The sequence below is a fragment of the Oenanthe melanoleuca genome, chromosome 14 (assembly GCF_029582105.1).
Source record: "Oenanthe melanoleuca isolate GR-GAL-2019-014 chromosome 14, OMel1.0, whole genome shotgun sequence".
Classification (NCBI taxonomy): Eukaryota; Metazoa; Chordata; class Aves; order Passeriformes; family Muscicapidae; genus Oenanthe; species Oenanthe melanoleuca.
In genome coordinates, this window is record NC_079348.1 from 4,612,343 (window position 1) to 4,633,226 (window position 20,884).

At 43.3% G+C, this 20,884-nt stretch overlaps 1 protein-coding gene across 2 annotated transcripts in view; it reads right to left on the reverse strand.

Moving 5' to 3' along the window:
- Positions 1-20,884, reverse strand: part of MAD1L1 (mitotic arrest deficient 1 like 1) — a 341,085-nt gene that overhangs the window by 188,831 nt on the left and 131,370 nt on the right. For both annotated transcript variants that reach the window (XM_056502893.1, XM_056502894.1), the window contains one exon: positions 15,372-15,512. In XM_056502893.1, the coding sequence (XP_056358868.1) occupies positions 15,372-15,512 (141 nt within the window). The remainder of the gene's footprint in view (positions 1-15,371; positions 15,513-20,884) is intronic.

A 20,884-nucleotide genomic window follows, 5' to 3' on the forward strand; every position in this document is an offset into this window, starting at 1 on the left:
GTGCATAGGTTGTTCCAGCTCAAATAAAGGTCAGGGAGGAGTCTCAGCCAGCACTATCCTTGGCCTGGGAAACTCCAGCCAGCATGGTTTTGGCATCCAGCAGAACAGTGGGGAGAGTGCCTAAGCCTCTGAGGGTCTCCAGCAAATTTCAAACGCTGCTGGAAGTTGCTAGGTAACAACATCCACCCCCAGGACAAGATTGTGCAATGTTTGCTCTGACAAAGCAGAGCTTGCCTTGCCCTTGCTCCCACCCTGGGAGTGTGAGTGTTGAGGACCTGTCTCCTCTGCTGCCAGAGCATTTCCAGCCTCTAGTCTGGGTGCAGAGTTGGCTTTTGCTGAATAAAGCAAACATCCCATTTTAAACATAGCTATTATAATTAGCAGAAGCTCATTGCTCAATTCCCCTTCCAGACAGGGATTTCCAAATGTCAGTGTGCTTAGCACAGCTGATCTGTGCTGGCTGCTCTAAACACAACTGACCTAGGAGGGTCCAGAGCACAGAACCACATCCTATCATGGGCAGTGAGATGGAAAAACAAACAGGATAATTGTCCTTCTTCAGCCTGCACCTTCATTTTTCTGTACCATTTGCACCAAGGCAAGGTTAGCAGAGACTCTTTGACACAAAGCAGGAATTTCTTCTGGAATTTTGTATCTGTTTTCTGAGTCAGCCCTCCAGATGACTCTGCCTCATCCTGCTTGTCCTGCCAGGGTATCAAGGCATAAAATCAAAGGGCAGTAAGGGGAAAACAAAAAAGGGGGAAAACCCCAAACTAGAACAGCTACTGCTGCTAAAACCTTTTTGCAGAGCCCCATTTCAAACAGTACTTTCAAAATTTACAAAAACAACTTCATCTTTATGAGTGATTTGCAATATTAAAAGGAAACTGCTAAGTATCTTTTCCCAGCTCAGACATCCCCACAGAAGAGACCTTAAGATCTCCTCCCCTGGAAGAAGTGTAGCACTTCCATTTGCAGGTATTGCATCAATCAGTGCCTCCCAGCCTTCCTGCAGACACCTGAGGAGCCCTGGAAGTGCTCACACCTCAGGATGTCCCACAGAGCCAGCAGAAGTCCAGCTGAGTTTATTAATGTGGGTCTTGTGCAGCCTCTCACTGTGGTCTACAAGTGTCTCACCCCCAGCTCCTGCCTTGTTGTTTGGGATACACCAGAAAAACCCCACAAAGGGCTGAAGCAGCACCAAGCTGTTCAATAAAAGGAGAAATCAAAGGTCAAAGATCACATGAACTTTGCAAGGCCACATGGACAGTCATAATTTCCAGTTACAATATTTTACCCCATCAGGTTTACACTACAAACAAATAAGAGGCAGAATTTGCCTGAAGTTTAAGGGAAAAAAGCTGGAAGGAAAAAAACCCAGAAGGGAACAGCCTCTCCATCCAAAGATATTCCTTACACTGAGAAAGTAAAAAATTCCTCCAAGATTCCAACTGGAAGAAAAAAAAAAAGGTGTAAAATACCCTCAAATAAAATCATACATCCCTGCACACCATGGTCATGCTCCTGTAACTTCTAAGAAGAGGAACAAAACTCTTCTACTTTTATCTGAGAATTTATTCAAAATAAATAAATCCCAATGGAATTTAGGCACACTGTAGAGGCTCCAGCAAAAATCATAAATAAAGCAAGCAAACTAAAAAAGATCCTTTCTTGGCATGCTGTTGAAAGAAGGATTCACCACATTTCTGATTGACTGCCACTGTGGTTTAAATGAATCAGCTATAAATAGGCAGCAAATGCAAGGCAAGCACTTGAAGGGAACAGCAAGGGTTTGTTTTTTTTGTTTTCTCTTGTTATTGCTTAATGGTCTGTTGGGAAGGAGGTGGCTGTTGAGGTAGAAGAAATGTGGCAAAAATAAAAAGAAACAGAAGAAGATGGGGTGTGGGAACGAGGGATAAGGAGATATGAAGACATTCAAATGTATGAGATGTGCAAATACCTTTGTGCCTCTGGTTCTCCAGAGCAGTGAAGGATCAGAGATGGGAACAGGCACCCAGACCTGGAGCTAGGGATGCCCCAAAGTCCCCTCACACCCACAACTTGAAGGAGGCTTTTATGTTATCAGTAACTGCAAAGTCAGGCTTCTGTGGGCCACCTTGGACTAATTTCTAGTTTTTCCTACATATCAGACTGAACATATGAAGTGCAGCCTGTTAAAGAAAAGCATTGGAAGTGTTTCTGCAGCTCTCTTGTGCCAAGAGCCATCCAAAACAGGAGTGGCCTCAAAACCATTAAAGTTAAGCAGCCATCCACATCATAAAGTAAAAGTGAAAATACTCATGTCAATGAACACCAGAGCTGGAGGAATCTGAGTCACACCCAGAGAGGATCCAGTTTCTGAAAAGCAGGGAAATTTCTAATAAACTACTTTTTAAATATTGAATAATCACTTCTCAAAATAGCTGGAGCCTATTTCACAGCTCTAGTTCCAACTGTCTGCTCACTCTCCTCCTCTCCCCCACAGCCAGTCTGACTGCCCACAGCATCCATCCCCAGTCTCCAGCTTCCTGGCACCTTCAATTACTCCTCTTAATCTTATGCTCCTTCTTTCAAGCCTGAAGGAGGCTCTCACAGAATCCAGGGGGCAGAAAACCTTCTGGTTTCCCTTCCCAAGGAGTCTGACTAGCTTTAAAGACCTTCTCTACTCCTGTAAAGTATTTCCTTGCAATATCGTGGCAGTGAGCAGCCAGGACCCCCTCAGAGCTTTGGATGGAGGCTGGTCCCACATCAGCTCTGCACAGATTTATAGCTTTCTCAAAATTAATTGTTTCCTCCTGTAGGAAGGAGGAGAAAGCTATCAAAATGGCCAGAAATCTGTATTTTTAAACATCAGTTAATATCTTCCCCTACTTAAAATAAAAGGAAAACCTTGGAAAGGGTATGCAAGGGGTAAAGAAAAACCCCTGCAGAGAGAGGATCAGAGCAAGTAAAGAACATCCTTGCACTGCACCAGCCTGGTACATCATCTGTGTTTGCCAATCATCAGTTTAATTCTCACTGTAAGATCCTGCAGCAGAGGGCAAGGTGCAGGGTTAATCAAGCCAGGGCTGGAGACCTTTGTTTATCCACAGAACTGAGCAGCAGGGACAGAGGGGAATGTTTCCATGTGTTGCCCCATAAATGCTGCTCAGTTTGGGGCTGAAAGAATTAACTCCAGAGGGAGCACTGCAATTTTATATTACACATGATCCATTTGTTTCCCTTGGCCCTTCTGCAGAGACTGCCAGAGATGCCAGACAAGATGATATTTCTGAGATATGGGTGTTTATCTTCTCTGAGTGAACCAAACAGCAACTCATTTCAGGAAAGCAATCCAGCAACTCACAGCTGCTTCTTGCTCCAGCAAATGCAGCCTGACAAGACAAAAGGTGAAAGTGCCTGGTGGTCCCATCAGAAACCTTTGGGTTTCCTTGCTCCTGGATGCCTGTTGAGCAGAACTGTGCTACAGAACCATGAGAGATCTCCATTTGGCAGGGAAAGGGAAGAAGTCAGGCATTAGCCAAGATAATCTCAGTTACTGGCTGCTGCCACACAGGTACAGGCTGTTCCCCAGGGCACAGTGGGATGCTCTGCTCCAGAGGCTCCTGGTGGCAAAGCACCATGGAGAATGCCAGAGAGCTCCCTCACATGAATACTTATGAGTAAGAATTGTCAACATTTGCTTTTTTTTTAGCTTCTTTTCATGTTTCAATTTTCTTTCTTCTTAGCCTAGCAGATAAACAGCTACACAGATTTATTTGTGCTTAAAGGTGCCTGACCCCAGGGCAATGCCAGCTTGTTTGTCCCAGACTGAGACATGCCAAAATAGTGACTCAATTTTGGTGCAAGACACCACAGAGGAAGGGTATATAAATGTACATTTGCTGTAGAAGTGATATTTGTGTCATGCAGCAGCCTCCAGATATTCATGAAGACTTGAGTGTGACCTTTCCTTCCCTCAGTCCCCTTTGCTGGTCAGAAAAAAAAGCATAATCCAAAGAGCAAGTGGAATGTAACAGAAAATAATCTCCACAATAATTGCAGTAATGTGTACAGTGTGGATGGGCTGTAGGAATTGGATACAAGGACTGTGGATATCACTGGCCTAAATAAAAAGGTGCTGATTATCCTGAAAGGAAATGCCACTTATGAATGATAAGGTCACACTGCACTGGCAAGATAAATGTCATTTCTCTATACAGCTGTGATAGTAGGTCTCACCTACTGTCTTCAAAAATGGACCTAAACAGCAAAGCAATAAAAAGCCTGTATTAGAATTAGCCTGGGACATTATTGTTTTGAGAGTGTAAAATCATTCATCTAGAGCTCTTTAGACATGCTTTCCTGGGAACACTTATATATGTGTACATGTGTATTTACATTGTGCCTTTTGAGAGTAATAATACATGAAAATAATTAACTGACACTTCCAAACAAGCTTGGTTGTGTTTGGTACCATGTATGTCAAAAGAATTTGAGACACACCATGTATTTTATCCAGCTGTACACATTCCCAGGAATTAAATCCATCTGCATAGGTAGTTTTGCACTCATCACAATGAGCAGCTCTAAATAAAACCATCCATAATGCCAACAGCTCCTCTCCTTTCAGCAGCTCTGCAGGCTGCCATGCTGCAGCTGAGAGACAATTAAGAACACTCAGATGATCTTTAAGCAGGGTACAGAGCAATCCCCTGGAGCAGGAAGGGCAGCATCCATCCCCTCTGAGCAGGAGCAGTGCTGGGGATGGGACCAGGTACCTCCAGGTGCCTCCAGGCTCTTTGAGGGAGGGTCTCATTTCAGCACTCTGCAGGTGGGGGGCTCCTGCCCCCTCACACCCACACCTGTGCAAGGCAAGTAACTAATGGACATGAGTCACTGCTGGGTGTTCCCACCCAGGGGAGCTGGGGTTGTCACTGCAGACATCACTCCTGCAGTCCCTCTCACCTTCCTTCATGCCAAAGGTCACAGAACACAGAAACAGCCCCTGACTTTGCTAAGGTGGAACTGGACCTATAGAGGTCAAAGAAGCACACATTTTATCTGAGTATTTGATATACCAGGGCCTGATCTATCCCAGGGCTGCATTTTCACTCATGAAATGACCTCTTCTAAAAGAAAATAAACTGTGAAGAACTTTACTTCTATGGGTTAATAAAATTAAGAGTACTCAGAATAGAGTTGTCAAAGGTAGGGCTGAAAGCAACTGGCTTTGCAATGATATCTGCCACAAAAATCACTGGTGTAGGGTCTCAACCATCAGGTCAATTCCCAACTGCACTGCACAGCCTAGATTTTATGAAAAATTCAGAGTTTGCAGGCTCTCAAGAAATACTTCAATAATTAATACAGATACAGACACTCATCATTTCTTTGTGTATATAAATAATGCACAGTGGTAACCTTTATACAAAGGAGCCTCAAACCCTCTGCCAGTACACATGATATTCTACTTAAAATAACCTCTACAAAGTAATTACTCTGTTCACATTCATGGTTTCTGAGTATCTCACTGGGTCTTTATACACCATTAATACCATAACATATAATCTTTCAGGCTTCTTGTTGATTTCCTTTAAAATCAAAAAATACTTAGGTTTAGCAACCCTTCCAAGAATCAGCTTTCCAATGAAAATGAACTGTCTGTACAATTTTCCAAAAAGAAGTGAAGTTGATGCCACAAAAACTCTGTTTTGGGAGTCTGACATGTGGAATGCAGGCACAGGAACACAGAACAGATAAAAATCAATGTCTTAAGCCAGGAATCAGTTGTGTTTTTAATGTGGGCATGAACAGAACTAGAAATCTGAGTGTACATCTGTCAAAGCTGCAGCCATTAGAGCCCTTTAAACAAATTGAAAACATAAATCACATCAATCTGTCAGATCAATGTGCCATGCATTTCATAGGCACAGTACTGTCACCACAGCTGGATTCATGGCACGTGTGTTCTACAGCACTGCCTGTTTTATTAAACTGCATAAATAAAACTCCAAAGAAAAATGTTACAGCTTGTATCACAGGAAGATCACAGCTTTCTCCACAACTCTGGACTTTCAGTTTATTTTGCTGAAAAGCTTTTAGCACCATCAAAGCACATTTGACATTAACACTGATTAAAGCAAATAGATAAATTGCAGAGACTCTGAGAAAGCAGAATTGTTCCTTACAATTTACCTGGACCACCCCTGGACAGAGGAGATCTATATCAACAGCTTAGTTTTTATTCACAGCATGGTGAGAACTGCTATCAGCTGGGTTTTTCACTTACTCTGCTCCCAGCCTTAACCAAATATTAGTAGGCTGGTCACACTGAAGTGAAAAAGGAAAAGAGAAAAATAAAGAGAGAAATCCAGGCACCTTCCTTTGAATGCTGTTCAAGTTTTGACTGGCAATGGTGCTGTGCTCAAATTCACAACCCTAACACAAACCAGGCTGAGGAAATGGAGGTGCTGCAGCCTCTGGACAGCCCAGGCCATGGTGAAAGGCTGGGTGAACAGATGGGAGCAAACAGAACTTGTAATGTGGAAAAGTACTAGGGGTGAACAATTATGGATGTTCTGAAACAAAACAACTGCAATTGGCACTTGCATTTAGGCCCCATTGGACAAACTGCTCAGGTACTACCTGAACCAGGCTTTTAAGACTAATTAGTTCCCTGAAGAAACACCTCTTCCACTACTTGTAATTAGGGCCAAAATAAAGAATCAATGGACTTCAAAAAGAAAATCAAGACAGCAACTACTGTTGTTCTAATTGCCACAATAACCAAAGTATTAAGCATGTTAAAGTGGATCTTAAAATCCTTGCAAACTGCAAAGAGCAGGAGTGTTGGGATCCACAAGAGCATAAGAACAAGCTTGTGTTGATGTTGTTTCCTCAAAGCATTTTTTTCTGTTTATATGTTGTAACTATTCAGTAACAGGATTTCAACAAAACCACAGAAATGCAGTGGGCACAACTGTGCTGAGCCTATGTGGAGGCTCTACAGGAAACCCTTGGAATCTTTACAGGATGTTTTCAAATAGAAAATAATAATTAAAAATATAATTCCCTTTTGCAGGTCACCATCATCATGAATTAAAATATGACATGAAAACATTTATAACTACATACTTTAAATCTTAAATTATGCAGTGATTAGGCAATTATTCTGAAATGAAGCACTACAAATCACAGAATTCAAATCCAATGATTATAAAAATCAACAAGTTCAGAACATCTCAAGACTCCCAGAAAAGAGCTGTTTAATCTCATTAATACAACTCAAAGCTGGGGAACAGGTAAAATTTCTGTGTAAAACATTATCCCAATGTGTAATCTTAGCTTTTACTTTTTTTTAGGAGATATTTATTTCCTTTCTCCTCAAAATTACTTGGTTTCCATGGGCTGGTAAAGATTTCACATCAATGAAACCTTTCCAGCAGCAGTTTTAACAAACAGGGGACATTATTGGCCTGAGCCTGATTGATTCACTGATAGAGCTCAAGAGAGGAGAAGCACTGGCCTGAGAGTCCCTCTGGGAAACACAAGACAAGCCCAGCTTCTGGTCTGGAGAGAAACTGGACAGTCCTGGCCAATTCTCCCATTTCCCCAAATTCTCCCTTTCCTAAAGAGTCAGGCACCAAAATATTTATCTGGTGGTTGAGCCACACGAACAGGAAACTCTGGGCTGGCAGTGCTGTGGAGGATGTGGCACTGCCTCCCAGGAGATCCCATCACCTCATTCCACAAAGGGACCATATCCCTTGGCAGCTGTTAGCAAACTTGAACCATTCCTGCCCAAGGTAAGACAGATGTGTGGCACAGCAGTGCCATGGGCTGCTGCTGCACACTGCACCTGGGTCAGACCAGTGCTGTCTCAAATCACCACACTTTCCAGCTTGGAAGAGATTCCTAGAGGTTAAATCTCCAAATCAAACACAGAAAGCAGTAGTCCTAATGTTGAATGTTTCTCTAACATCACAGAAAACCAAACAATTCTGCAATTGTGGAAAGCAAAATGGAAAAGGGTGCAAGTTCTAGAAGAATTTGCCCAGCAACCTCTCTAATGCCTCCCATTCATCCCTCCACACTGCCTGCAGCAGCAAGTGATGGAGACCAACATAAGAACATGCTTCTCTTTCAAAGCCTTCCCTCTGAAAAGCTGGAAGCTATCCATTCCTAATCCATTCCCCAAAGATACTTAATTTGCCTTTTTCTGTCTTCTGCCTCAGAGGGAAGAGACCTGTCACCACTGCCCTGCCTGTGCCCCAGTCCAGCCCTGCTCCCCAGCTGCACCTCACAGCAGGAGGGGATTTGCAGCCCATTGCACAGAAGCAGCTCTTTTATGCAATGCTTTTGCTGGGGATGAAGCCACTGCTCCCACTTCAAATGTATTCCTGCTTCCTCCTCCACCTAAAGACATCTAATTGCAGAGCCTGTATCTCTCAGCACAGGCATGCAGGCTCTCCAGTGTAAAGCGTTTTCAAGCTCTCAGCATCGTGTGAAACGCTCTCCCCTGTTCTATTGTGGTGATTGTGACTCATAACTGCACCTCACTTATCGGCTCTTTCCAACACATCACTGAGAAAAAACCCAATTTTAAATCTTCTGTAGGAATTTAGACACAGTTCATCTGTTTCTAGTGTTTCCTATAGCCAGGGACATCTGAAGCTAATCCAAATTCCTTAGGTCAAGCCTCTTTTGTGCTTGGTTATTCATAACATCACCAGAAGAGGCTAAGGAGGATTTGTTCATACCAAGAGCATTTTAAGTAGAGCATTGTTGGGAAGAAGGGAAGATCCTTCTGTTGCTGACATCTATCAATCTGCCAGGGCAGAAGTGAGTACTTACAGCCTGAGTACAGGAGCATTCCCAGATCCTCTGAACATCAAACCTGGACAGCAGGACAATGATATCAGCACAGTCTCACCTAGGTGGGCTGTGCTTCCTGCAGGCTTGAAGCACTCAGCCAGAGTCCACTCTGAACTCCCTGCACTGCTAACACAAGTTATATTTATCATTACTGCACATCTTTACATGAGAGTCAAGATGTGACCCAGCAAGAGAACAAGGGGCAGGATGTCACTGACTGCATCTGCACCAGGAATGTGACTTTCAGCAAGAGGTGACAGCAATTACAATTGTCTATGCCTGTCCTTACTGCACTTGAAGCACACAAGAACTGCAGAGTGGAAAACACTTTTCTGTCCCCTGCACTTCAGTGCACAGCCAAGAGGTAAAAGTGTCCTTGAGGCTGCTGGTGGGTTTGCAGCTGGGGGTATTTTTCTGGGGGCTTGTCCACAAGGCAGCTTTTCCCAGGCTGGAGAAGTTGTCTTAGTTAATGATTCACCCTATGCAAGTTGGTGACAGGACATTCTCATTCCTGAGAATGATGGAGGTTGCTTCCAGTTAGCTGTGGTCCCTGGAAACTGCTGACTTAAAGCCATTCTTAAACTGTCAAAGCATCCACACACTAAAAATAGCTGCAAAAAAAATCTCCCTGTAGTGAAAACAATGCTGGCTTGTGCAGAATATCTCCAGTGTAAGGGAGTGCCACAGACTGCTTCTCTTGATCAATTACTGACTTTCAGGACAGATCCAAAATGAGGAATCTCCTCAAAAAAATTAAGAGCAACTGAGTTTTAAAATCTAGTTTGACCAAACCAGAAGTCTCAGATACACAGAGACAGGATCTGCTGCAGCATCAATTAGTTTTAAGAGTCACTGTCCTTCCACAGGGCAGGGACTGTCACCTTTAATAAATCATTAAACCTCCTGGTTTCTTGACTTCCTCATTTATATGATGATTATTTGCCAGGTGTTCTCCCAAAACACAGCCACTGGCAGGTGTGAAAGGGAAGAGAAGAAACTAATGACTCACTGGCTCGATAAGGTCACTCAGGTCTGAAGGAAGATGAGACATGTGAAATAACAGAGAACCCAAGATAATCCATTTAGCAGGACTGCAGAGAACACAGGCCTGACCTGCTCTCCTTTAGCAAAAAAAACAAGTGCAGAGGACCTCAGTGGTTCCTGGGAAGGCTTGAGTCTGCCAAGAGATGCCAAAGCATTTGGGTTCCAAGTGCTGCTTCAACAAGGTGTTTGCTTTGTCAGGAGATGATGTTCAGCCCTGTGACTGCTCCAGCAATCAGTGGGAGCTGATGCAAGGAGAATCTCAGCACCATCTCTAGAGAGAGAACTGTTTTCTCCCACCAGCCACAGATCAGATGCTACAGTGACAGCAGAAGTCTGGGCAAGTGAAACATTCTGGAGTGGCAGGAAAGCTCTAGTGATTCTGATTTGCTCCTTATGGGCATCCAGAGTGAGCACAGTAATCATCTCACTGCTTCCTAAAAGTTGTCACTGAGCAAAAAAAGGTTGGATGGCAGCAGAGAGGTAGAGAGAGCAGGTAGGAGAAACATGAAAATGAAAACAAACTCCTCTGTACCTTGCACAGATGGGAGGAAACGTCTCTGTAAAGTTCCCACCACCACAGAAGCCCCTTCTGCTGTGTAAAGGAGCAATCTACCTTTGAGGGGGAGAGGAAATATGGCAAAGGAGCAAGATAAACACAAAGTGTGGATCAAAGGGGGGGAAAAAGAAGGCAAAAAAATGGAAAAGTGCTGATGGGGGAAGCTGGGTGAAAGACAAGAAAGAACTGTGAGCTGCTCAAATTAACATTTTAATGCATTCAGTGTAAAATTTAAGCACTTTAAGCACTGGGGTGGCTGCTGAGCAAAACCCCTTTGAAAGGAGCAGATTGGTGACTTAACACCACAAAATCAGCAAGGTCCAGGTTTCACCATCAGCAGATGCATTGCAGTTATCAGGGGCAGATGATGTGACAATATTTGGTCAGTGAGTTTTGAGGTCAGCAGTAATGGAACAAAGCCACAGAACATATGGCATTTCATGTGCTGAAACTGTCAGACTCACAATTAACTGATTAGAGTGCATATGGTGCTCACAGACAGGGGAAATCTCTCAATGTAAAAGATGCTGGAGACCATTGAAGGTGTCAGCATGAGTCTTCCTTGCAAATCTCTCTTCATTAAAGTTTCGTATGGAGCCAGGAGTGTTGTAATAAAATCACTATTAATGCAGTTATATTTATTATTATCTCCCTTTTGTGCAGCTGGATTTAACTTTTCAAACACTAAACTCCACATCAAAGCTTTTTCACAGTGGCTGCTGCATGTGCAGAAGCTTTTTGTTTTGACATATTCAGCTTGAAAAAGTATTCAGCTTACAAGTAATGAGAGCTAATGTGGTAAAAGTTAACCAACATTGGCAAGAAAACTATTAATATGACCAGTATCAAAACAAAAACTCACTCTGCCATAAAAATACAGCTACATTTCTGTTAAAGTATTTATAACAGGCTGGCCAGGGACAAACTCATTCCCTCTCCAGTTCCAAAACACACTTTTAAAAAGATGGTGAGTGACACTTCATTAACCACGTGAAATGGGCTGACACAGCCTCCTTGCTTTTCCAGCTACCATTTCAGATGGCATTTTTCTTTGCATCTCTCCATGCTTTACATCCAACACTCTGTAAAATGATTCCTTGAACCCCTCCAGCCACATCAGCCCTGTGGAGCAGGGGCTGGGCTGGGGGCAGGCAGTGCTGGGGAGGAGAAAGCAGCTGCTTGTCCACATGTTTGCATGTCCATGCAGCTTTTCCCATCCATCATCAGTGATGGGGATTTAAAAAGCTCCCCATCAGCCTTTCTTGGCCTTTCAGTCCTCTGCCCCACCAAGCTCTGACAGGAGTGGCTCCTCTGAAATGATCTGGGATCAAAGCATCCTGCTGTATCCCAGTTTCTGGCAGGTGTCTGTAATCCAGGTGATGTCTGATGCAGGCAGTGCAGTGCTGTCAGCAGCTCTCCTGCCCAGCAAGGGCTGGGGCACAGCTCCCTGTGTGTCCTAACTCCATCCTCCCAGCAGACACTGACCCTCACACACAGCCCCCTCCAGGGCTTGCACTCTCCTCTCACATCCCCTCTGCTCTTTTAAGCAGCTTCCTCCTCTCTCTAACTATTATCTCTATCACTCCACCTTCACCAGAGCTTCCTGACTGCTGCTGAAATGGATGGGGAAATCTCCCTTTCCAGAGTAAGGAAAAAGCCCTGTTAAGAACATCCCTTTTTTCCTCCTCTGTTTTGTCAGAAGTGGTGTTTCTGGTAACAGATTTGGGCAAGCAGAATAAAAAAGAAAAAATAAACTATTAAGGAGCTCTCTTCTAGGGAGCACAGAAAGATTTTGTTAAATTAAGTACTGTGTAGCAAAAAATTTTAAAAAGGGGAAAACACTGTGATAAAAAGCCAGAGAGTACAGACATGGTTCACAGTGCAAGTGTTAAGATTTATGGAGAAAGCTGAAGGGCAGAACACACAAAGTGTAGTGCAGGAGGCTGTATTTACCTCAGAGCCTTCCAGGGCTTTGTAAAACTCCAGAAGCTCCCAGACTACAGCAATAGCTGGAGCCTCCCCAGCAGAGCTGGAGCACCCAGGGACTGTGTCCCACTGTCTGCTGGGGCCAGAGACCCTCTGTGGGCACCCACAGCAGCACATCCCCTGCTAACTGGTGATCTTGATTGTTTTCCACACTTCAACCATGCCAGCCTTCCAAAAAGTGTCAGTCAGGCCTTTTCAGCTCAAATCCATCACTGTCCCTCTCTGCAGGCCTCCCCTGGATGTGTCTGGAATAGCTGTGCACTGCTGGCTTTGCTGTCACAAGCCCCCCTGGTTCTCCTGATTTCCTCTCCAGCTCTCTGTGTGCTGCTCTCCCCATCCCATCCACACCAGAGGCTCCCAGGATGCTCCAGCCCTTCTGCCACACTGATTTAAACATGCTCAAGTTCCCTTTTCCTTCCCTCCTCACCCCCTACAGAGGCTGTTCCTCCCACATCTCAAACACCTGAGGCTCCAAGGTGCCTCATCCCAGCAGTCTCCTCTGTTTGTGAGCTGAGTCATGCAGGTACCAACATTTCCAAACCTCATGGGGAGGCTCAGCAGAGCACCAGGGCAGGAGTTATTAATAGCTGCCATCGACCATCTCAGCAGCTTTGATCTACTGGCAGCTGATTACAGCTGCTGCTCCTGATGATGAAGCACCAGGGGTCCTGCCTCTACCTCCATTTCCCTTTCCAGTTTTCTGATTTTTACTGGCACAAAACTTTCCCCCCAAAATTTCAAAACAGATGAGGATTCAGCAGCCAACACTGCAGTCAGAAAGTCAAACACAATCAAGCTGAAGCATAAAATTTTACTTTGGGAGGAAAATATCAGGTCTTGGAACCCTGCTTCTAGCAAAGTCTTTGAAAAGCTTAGGGGCTGACATCATACACAACAAACCTCCAGAGAACACAGCTCCTTTCTGAAATTTTCCATGTATCCCTTAATCCATATCCATGAAAATAAACTTAGAACTTGTTCCCTATAAATAATTAAAGGGGTAGAACCAAATGGTTCCTACACTCTCCCATGCTTTCAACTGAAGAAGAAAAGATAAAATTTGCTATTGCCTGAAGACAACACAGCACACCTGACACATTCAAGGAAACAATTCAGAAAATCTCCCTGCAACAACCTAGAGCCACTGTAGGGTAAGGAAGCAGGATAAAATAGGCACCTATCCCTTTATATCATTGAATCTTGCTCTGTCTGCTGGGAAGCAATACAGTGTTCAAAAGACAAAACAGAGAAACATTGAGGCAGATGAATTCAGGCAAATTTCCATTTTATCTGGTGTTACCAGCTAACTTCTCTATCAGCTTGCCCAAAACTTTGCAGAATTCGTTTTCAGAGAAACAGAAATTGATCTATACCAGGACACTCATCTACACCACGTTGTGCTGTTCTAAAGATCACTGGAGCCAGCACTGCCTGGAATAAGTCCCCATCTCCCAACACAAGGAAAAAGCATTTTAAAGATGCCAGAAACAACAGAGACAGTTCACTCTATGGCTTGAGCATGATCCCAAGGAGCAATTTCTACCAGTCTGCTCTATTTGAGTTATAGCATCTAAATCTACATGGTGATGGAATTAGACATGAAGAAAAACACACATACTTATGACTATTGTAAAGCCTGATGTAATAAAACTACCAAGCTTTAAGATCACAGATATAGTCCAAATATTTCAACTCATGACCACAAAGCCCATTTCACTAAGCACAACAGAAGAGAGGAACAATTCAGCCAATGCAGGTTAACATTTAGCTCACCACAGTCACATTTCAGATTCCAAATTTTCAAAAAGAGAACTAAGGAGAATATAGGAATTCCTTTAAGAAATACTTTTATCTTTAGACAGAATGTTTTCTTTCTTAGAGAAACCCAGTAAAAAGCATTTAATAGTCACCAGTATTCTGGGGTTTTTCAGGCCCAATGCCAAGAAGTGAAGAATTTACAGCAGACACATACTTTACAAGAGATTTACTTAAGGGATGAAGAAGTAAACACAAGTTGCTCACACTGTGTACAGCAGAGCCTTGATTACACGTGTGACAGAGTGAATTTCTGACTAGACCACAAAGCAGATCCCACACCTGCTAGCCCTCACAGCCCTTTCACCACAGGGAGTGGTGGCCCCTCCAGCCATGCAGTGCAGCACAGCACACTCAGCACACCCAAAGATGATTATCCTTGGCTTCTGCCAGCTTCAGCTGCAGAGCAATAACTCCACTGATCCTTGTGAAAAACACGGTTTACTGTTTTGGGAGAACTAAAAGGTTTAATAAAAAGACAATAGGAGACATACATAAAGCCAAGGGTTAAAACAGCTGGGTGCTTGGCATGCTGCCAAGAGCACACCTTGCTCTGGGAACACCCCTTCAAATGTGTTTTACAATCCATCCATTTGTTACATATTTATAGATCTTTATGCATAGCTAACTGGTTTTGGGAACTGTTTAGCATGGCCACTCCTTGGGTCTGCCTTTTTAGAGCATGCATGTTTCTTGGCTTGTGGTTTTATTTTTTCTCTTATCCCATTTAATTTGGGTGGTGGTCCAGCTGGTGAGTGTTGATAATTGTCTTGTCAGCTGCAGGGATCCCCATCTCATGTTCACAGGCTGTTAGCTTTGACTAAGCAGGTAGTTTAAGCATCCTATTTCTAAAAAAAACTTATGTCTAACTTTTACTATTACCTAAGACTATACCCATACAGAAATGCTATTATTTTAACATTATACATTTAGCATTGATCCAATACTTGCAAAGAGCCAACAACATTCCATGCATTCATAACAATCCTGGAATTCCGGAGCGCCAACATCGCAAATCTGGCTGCTGCAAGAGCAGATCCTGTCACCTGGCACCTCAGTCCAGGTGACCTCAGCTGCTCCACCCCTGGGGTTAGAGCAGAGGCTGCTGTGTTACCTCCAGCTCGGCGTTGTGGGCGTGCAGCCTCTGCAGCATGTCCTCGGCCTCGCGCATGCGGCGGCTCAGCTGCGGCGAGTGCTCGGCCGGGCTCAGCTCGCTGTCGTACGACTCCAGGATCGCCCGCATCCCGTCCCGCTCCTGCAGGGACAGCAAAGCATCCAGGGGTCAGACACACAGAGCACACACCCTGCCTGCAACAAATATAAACAACAAAAATAAAGCTCCTGACTGCTCACCCTGACAGGAACAGCAGCAAAACTTTTAGGGATGAAGCCCCAGACTGCGCTCCGAGAGCCTGCTACAGCTTTGCCCATCGTTCTTTTATCTGACAGCTCAACTCTGATGGATGTACACTCATCCCCTTCATATCAGCATCAAAGCACAGATAAACACAATGTTCCAATAAAATAAATGTTGAAAAATTAGATTGAATTGTGTCTATAAAACCCCACATCCTTTGCAGGAAAGCAACATGCAAACAAGTCAAACAAGCAGATAGCAACTGAAAACAGAGCCTGCCTTCTTCCCAAAGACACTCTTCTAATTCAACATGGCTGAATGGGTTTCCTCAGCAAAATATTTAGTGTTGTACTTGACATTTTTCCTGCCAGAACCTCAGCAAGGAAAGAACAGAATTGTCACAACAGAAATGAAACAGATTTGACATAGAACAAAGTGGCTGAGAGCAAATATTCTCAAAGTGGTATGTGACTTATCACTTGTTAGACACTGCAACACTCGGTGCTCGTTACAAACATTTTTTGCAGAGGTTAATGTTTGGCAGACAGTGTTTGGCTCACTTCTCTATCTAGTGGCAATTATAACCAGGCATTTGCAGAGAAAGACAAACAGAAGGATCCTTCTCCTGTCCCTGAGAGCAGCTCCCCAATTACAAGGCTTGGGCTCAGAGCTAAATGTAAAACTTTTTGTGTGGGCTTCTGGCTGAAATATTCCTAATGCATTCCCAGCTTCAGAAGCACCTAGTGCCTCCCTCCAAGGCACTGATGGAGAAGAAGAATGGGAACAAAAGGAAAATTTGAAGAAGCCAGGTATGTTTAAGGAGGTGACTGGTCACACTGCAATATGCAATTAGCAGCTGATGAAGAGTTTCATCCTTTGACTGCAGGAAGGACCTTGATGCTTATGAGGCTACAGAACAGGCCCTTGGCATAAACCCAAAGAGCCAAAACTCTGAGGAAACCTGGCAGTGCTGCCCCCCTTTCACTGCTACCTCCCCTGCTACACAAAGGCAGGAGCACCCTGGAGAAACCAGCTCCTTGCTGGGAATTCTGCCCTCACAGACAAAGTAAGATCAGAAGATCATTGGGCTGTCCAGCTGTGCAGTTCACATCCAGCCCAGGCCAGTGCAGCACTTCATAAACCCTGCTCAGCTGCACTGAAAAGTTTCACTTGGGGAAATCAGGAATTATTGGGGCAGGAAAAAAGGTAATTTTCCCCACACCTCTAAATGCAAAAGGCTGTATTTCAGATAGTGAAGGTGACCACTAACCACCAGCTCAACCTGGATACAAAGGTTATCTCCTCCTTCCAAATCTAAAGGTCAGATGAATGTGGGTATGTCCATGTGGGAAAGGAAGGAACATTCAAATTCGAGGTGTGACAACAAGACTGGGGGCACTGCCAGAGGGACAGTGTGTTCAGAGCACGTCATGGACTGAAAGGTCAGCCAAGATAGTTAGGCTGCTCAGCAGGTAAAAGGACCCCAAGACTGAAGGACAGCCTGGGGCTACAGGAACTGAGTTAATAAAATTATAAAGAAAAACAAGTTTTAATATAAATAGTACCAGCAGCTATTACCAGCTCCTAGCCCAGATTTGACTGAAGAGAAATATTTTTCCAGAGAAACAGTAAAGAATTGTTCATCTGACAGATACATGGAAAGGAAATACTTGCATGTTAGTGAAAGAGAAGAAAACCCAGATGCAGTCACACCTGCCTTGCAATGAATTTTTTTTTGTTTAGCAGAGAGGCAGCAGGACAGGATCTCTCCATCCTCCTCTTCCCCCTCCAGCACCCACAGACATCACCCAGTCTGCCCAGTGCACCCTCCATAAGGCAAACTGCTTTTGCTCAGGAGATGAATTCCTTTCCCCATTTACAGCCAAAACACTTTCTAGAGCACAGAAGAGAACATAATGACAGCATTTACTGAAGGTATTGGTTTGAGCTTTGCATGTTGTTGCAATTAGATTTGCAATTACAGCATCCTCTCTCCTTCTCTGCACTCTGAGCTACTCTGCTGTCCTGATTTTCTCCTAAGCATCTTTCATCTGTGTGATAATTTACCACTGCTGTGTTACCTCCATTGCAGCAGGGGCAGTCCCAAAGTCCTTGGTGTTGTTTCAAAAGCAAACAGGACCCCTGGCAGCTCCCTGGGCTGTCAAGCTACAAGGGGGACAAACTCCAACTTTCATATGAGCAGGGGAAAACTGCATGAGAGCATGACCAACCCTACAGGCTGTCTTTCCCCTAAAATCCACTGCAGTCCTTGCCCTTCAAAGCATCTCTCTAAAACAAAGAATAAACTTCTCAAAAAAATAATCACACACGGTAAACACTGCAAAGCTGTATTGGAAAAAAAAAAAAAAAAAGTTCTGAAAAGCTGAACCAAAGGGTGACACAATTAAACACTTGATCCTGGAGTTTACTTATCCTCTTTAATTATTTCTAAATATTAATACTGTGAGTGAAATCAATTCTCAGCTTCCAACAAGTGGTCCCCAGCTCAATTTTTTAAATTTCTCCCTATCAAGAGCACTTACTGAAAGCTTTTCCCTCCCTCCTAAAGATCTTGTTACTTTGGCAGGAAACACAAGCTCTTGTTGAGAAGTCCTCTGTCTAAAAAGATTCTCTAAAATGTAATCCTAATTTAGTAATTGCTGCAGTATTTCCTCATTCTTCATGACCATCAAAATCCTCCCCAGGCACTTTCAGATGCCCTTTCTAACCTTATTCTAATACAGCTGCTTTGCTGCTGCCAATCTGGTGAGTATTCATCAGAATTACTAAAAAGCAGTTCCTCTGGGAATTTCCAAAATTTACCCAGCACAGGGTAAACCTCTGCTAACTCACCATGGCCCTACCTGGCACAATTCCAGGTGATCTTTACCTTAACCACTTTAAAATCGACACCTGAACAGAAATGCAGCTCATTCCAAACATGCCCTAAATGCAGAATAATAATTTTGATGTTCATTATAAACCTAGGAAATTAATGTCCTACAGCAAACCCTGGTGCTGCAGCTTGCAGCTGTGTTTGAGGGGATGTAGGTTTGAAAAAGAGGAAGGATAGTGATTTTTTCAAAGGTTGAACATTTCCCTTCCTTCTGCGAGCACCAGCCCATTCATCAAATAAATATTCCTCCCACTATTGCATAAGTAACTAAGAAGAAAACACATTTTATTATTTTAACCAGAAACTAGAGCTAATCCCTTTAAAATGTGCTATTGGAAAGAACAGGATGGCATATCCTGCAAAATGCCACCCCTAAGATGAAGCTTCTCCCCAGTCCTCCCACCAGCTGCTCAACACTCTGTGTAAAACCAAAATCTGACCTGGCTGACAAGTAGCTTGAAGTTCAAAGAAAATCCCTTTCTGCAGCATTCACACCCCAGAGTGGCTTAGAAAGGAGCACAGGTGGGGTCCCCCAGGACTTTTGGATTAATTTTAGGGCAAGACCTGGGAAGGGTTCACATAAGCATCATCATCATCACTGCAACCATCACCCCCCAAGTCACTGCAGCAGTGGGGCAGCCCACAGAGAGCTGCACACTAAGGAGCACCAGAGGGAAGCAGCTGAAGAGTAAAACATAGCCAGAGAACCATAAAAAGGTGTCTGACCTTATATACATACATATAAGTTCAGGCCCTTGTGCTGCTGCTGCTGCTCGTTAGCCCCTCTTCAAACACACCCCCCCCCCCCCATTCACCACAGACTTTCTAATTAGTTGAAGAAAAGGAAAATCAATAAGAAAGAAATTAAAGTTACAAATCTAACTGAAGCCAGTCACACACCCAGGGAAAATGTGTTCCTGGGGTAAAGTTTATCTAGTGTCATAATTTTATTGAAATCCTATATCTTCCTATTGACTTTTATCGTTTCAAGCTGGATGCCAGAGTTATCATTATTAGAGTCTCAGTGTTGCTCGCAGGCCTGAGGTTTGAGGTGGCTTTTTTATTTTTTTCCTTTTATAAACAAGCTGTAATTGTCTGGTTTATTGATCAATAAATCTTTCAACTGCCTCTCCTCACCCTGCTTCTGTTCTGGTGAGTCTCCTGCACCGTTCTCTGCAAGAAAATATAGGGTTGTTGGTTTTTAAAGAACAAATTGCTTTGTCATTAGCAATGAGAGAGCAGGAATTGTGCTGGTCAGTTCCAATAATGGCTTTTTAATGACAGATTCTAGTCACAGTAAAATCTGCTTTATTTCCACATGAGTGAACACTGACTATTAATCCCCAACCCAACAGCACAGCTCGCTTGCTCTCTCACTTGTGCACAGGTTAGAGCCTGGCAGAGGAAACAGACTCTGTGCAGGGGAATCAGAATTATATTTCCCACTTGGTGCTTTTTTGATGGTACAGAAATATTCCAAGTATTACATCAGCTTTTTGTTTAATTAATGATAATTTTTGAGGAATGTTAACAGGCTGCTTCATTATCAGAAATCAGTGGCAAGCTTTCTTCCCCCTCCTCTTCATCTTCAGACTCCTAAATCCAAATGAGTTGTAATAAGGGAAAATTTCCAAGACTGAAGAAAGATATAGAACTTCAACATCAAACAGATGCTATTTGCAATCAGGTATAATTTAGCTAACTATTTCTCATAAAAACACAAATAAAAAAGAGAGATGACTGTGTAAGAGGTCTGAGCTTTCTTGCCTTAGACATATACAGAAGGGAGATGGTAAGTGAGGCTTGACCAGATGTTTGACATCAGTAAAATTAGCAGTGAGAGGCAGAGAAACACAAGCCAAAATATTACTAGAAATAACTGAAGAATGCTTAATTATATTAGACTGTGTCAGGACCTACTGACAAAATGTATTCTTAGGTAACTTGATAAAATTAATCACATTAATCTCTGGTCCATGAGCAACTACCTTTGAGGAAGTCACAAATGGCAAGGCAGCAACTGAAAACAGGAAAGAGGAACAGATCCAACCTTTTAAGAGAAGGATGGATGAGAAGATACAGATTCTGGCAATTATAAATCACTTCAATATTTTGGTATCTCATAAAATACTTGAAAAAAACATTAACAATTGAATTGCAAGCAGCTAGAGAAGAATTAGGGACAAGAAACAATCAACTGAGCCTTAATATGAATAATATGAAAACAGTCTAATTTCCTTCTTTGACAGGTAAATTGTCTACTGAATAAAGGCAAATAATAAATGTGATAAATCTTAACTGCAGTGATGTGTTTATCAAAGAGGAGAATTACAATTCAACAACGTCTCTGTAATTTGGAGGGATGAGTTTGCAG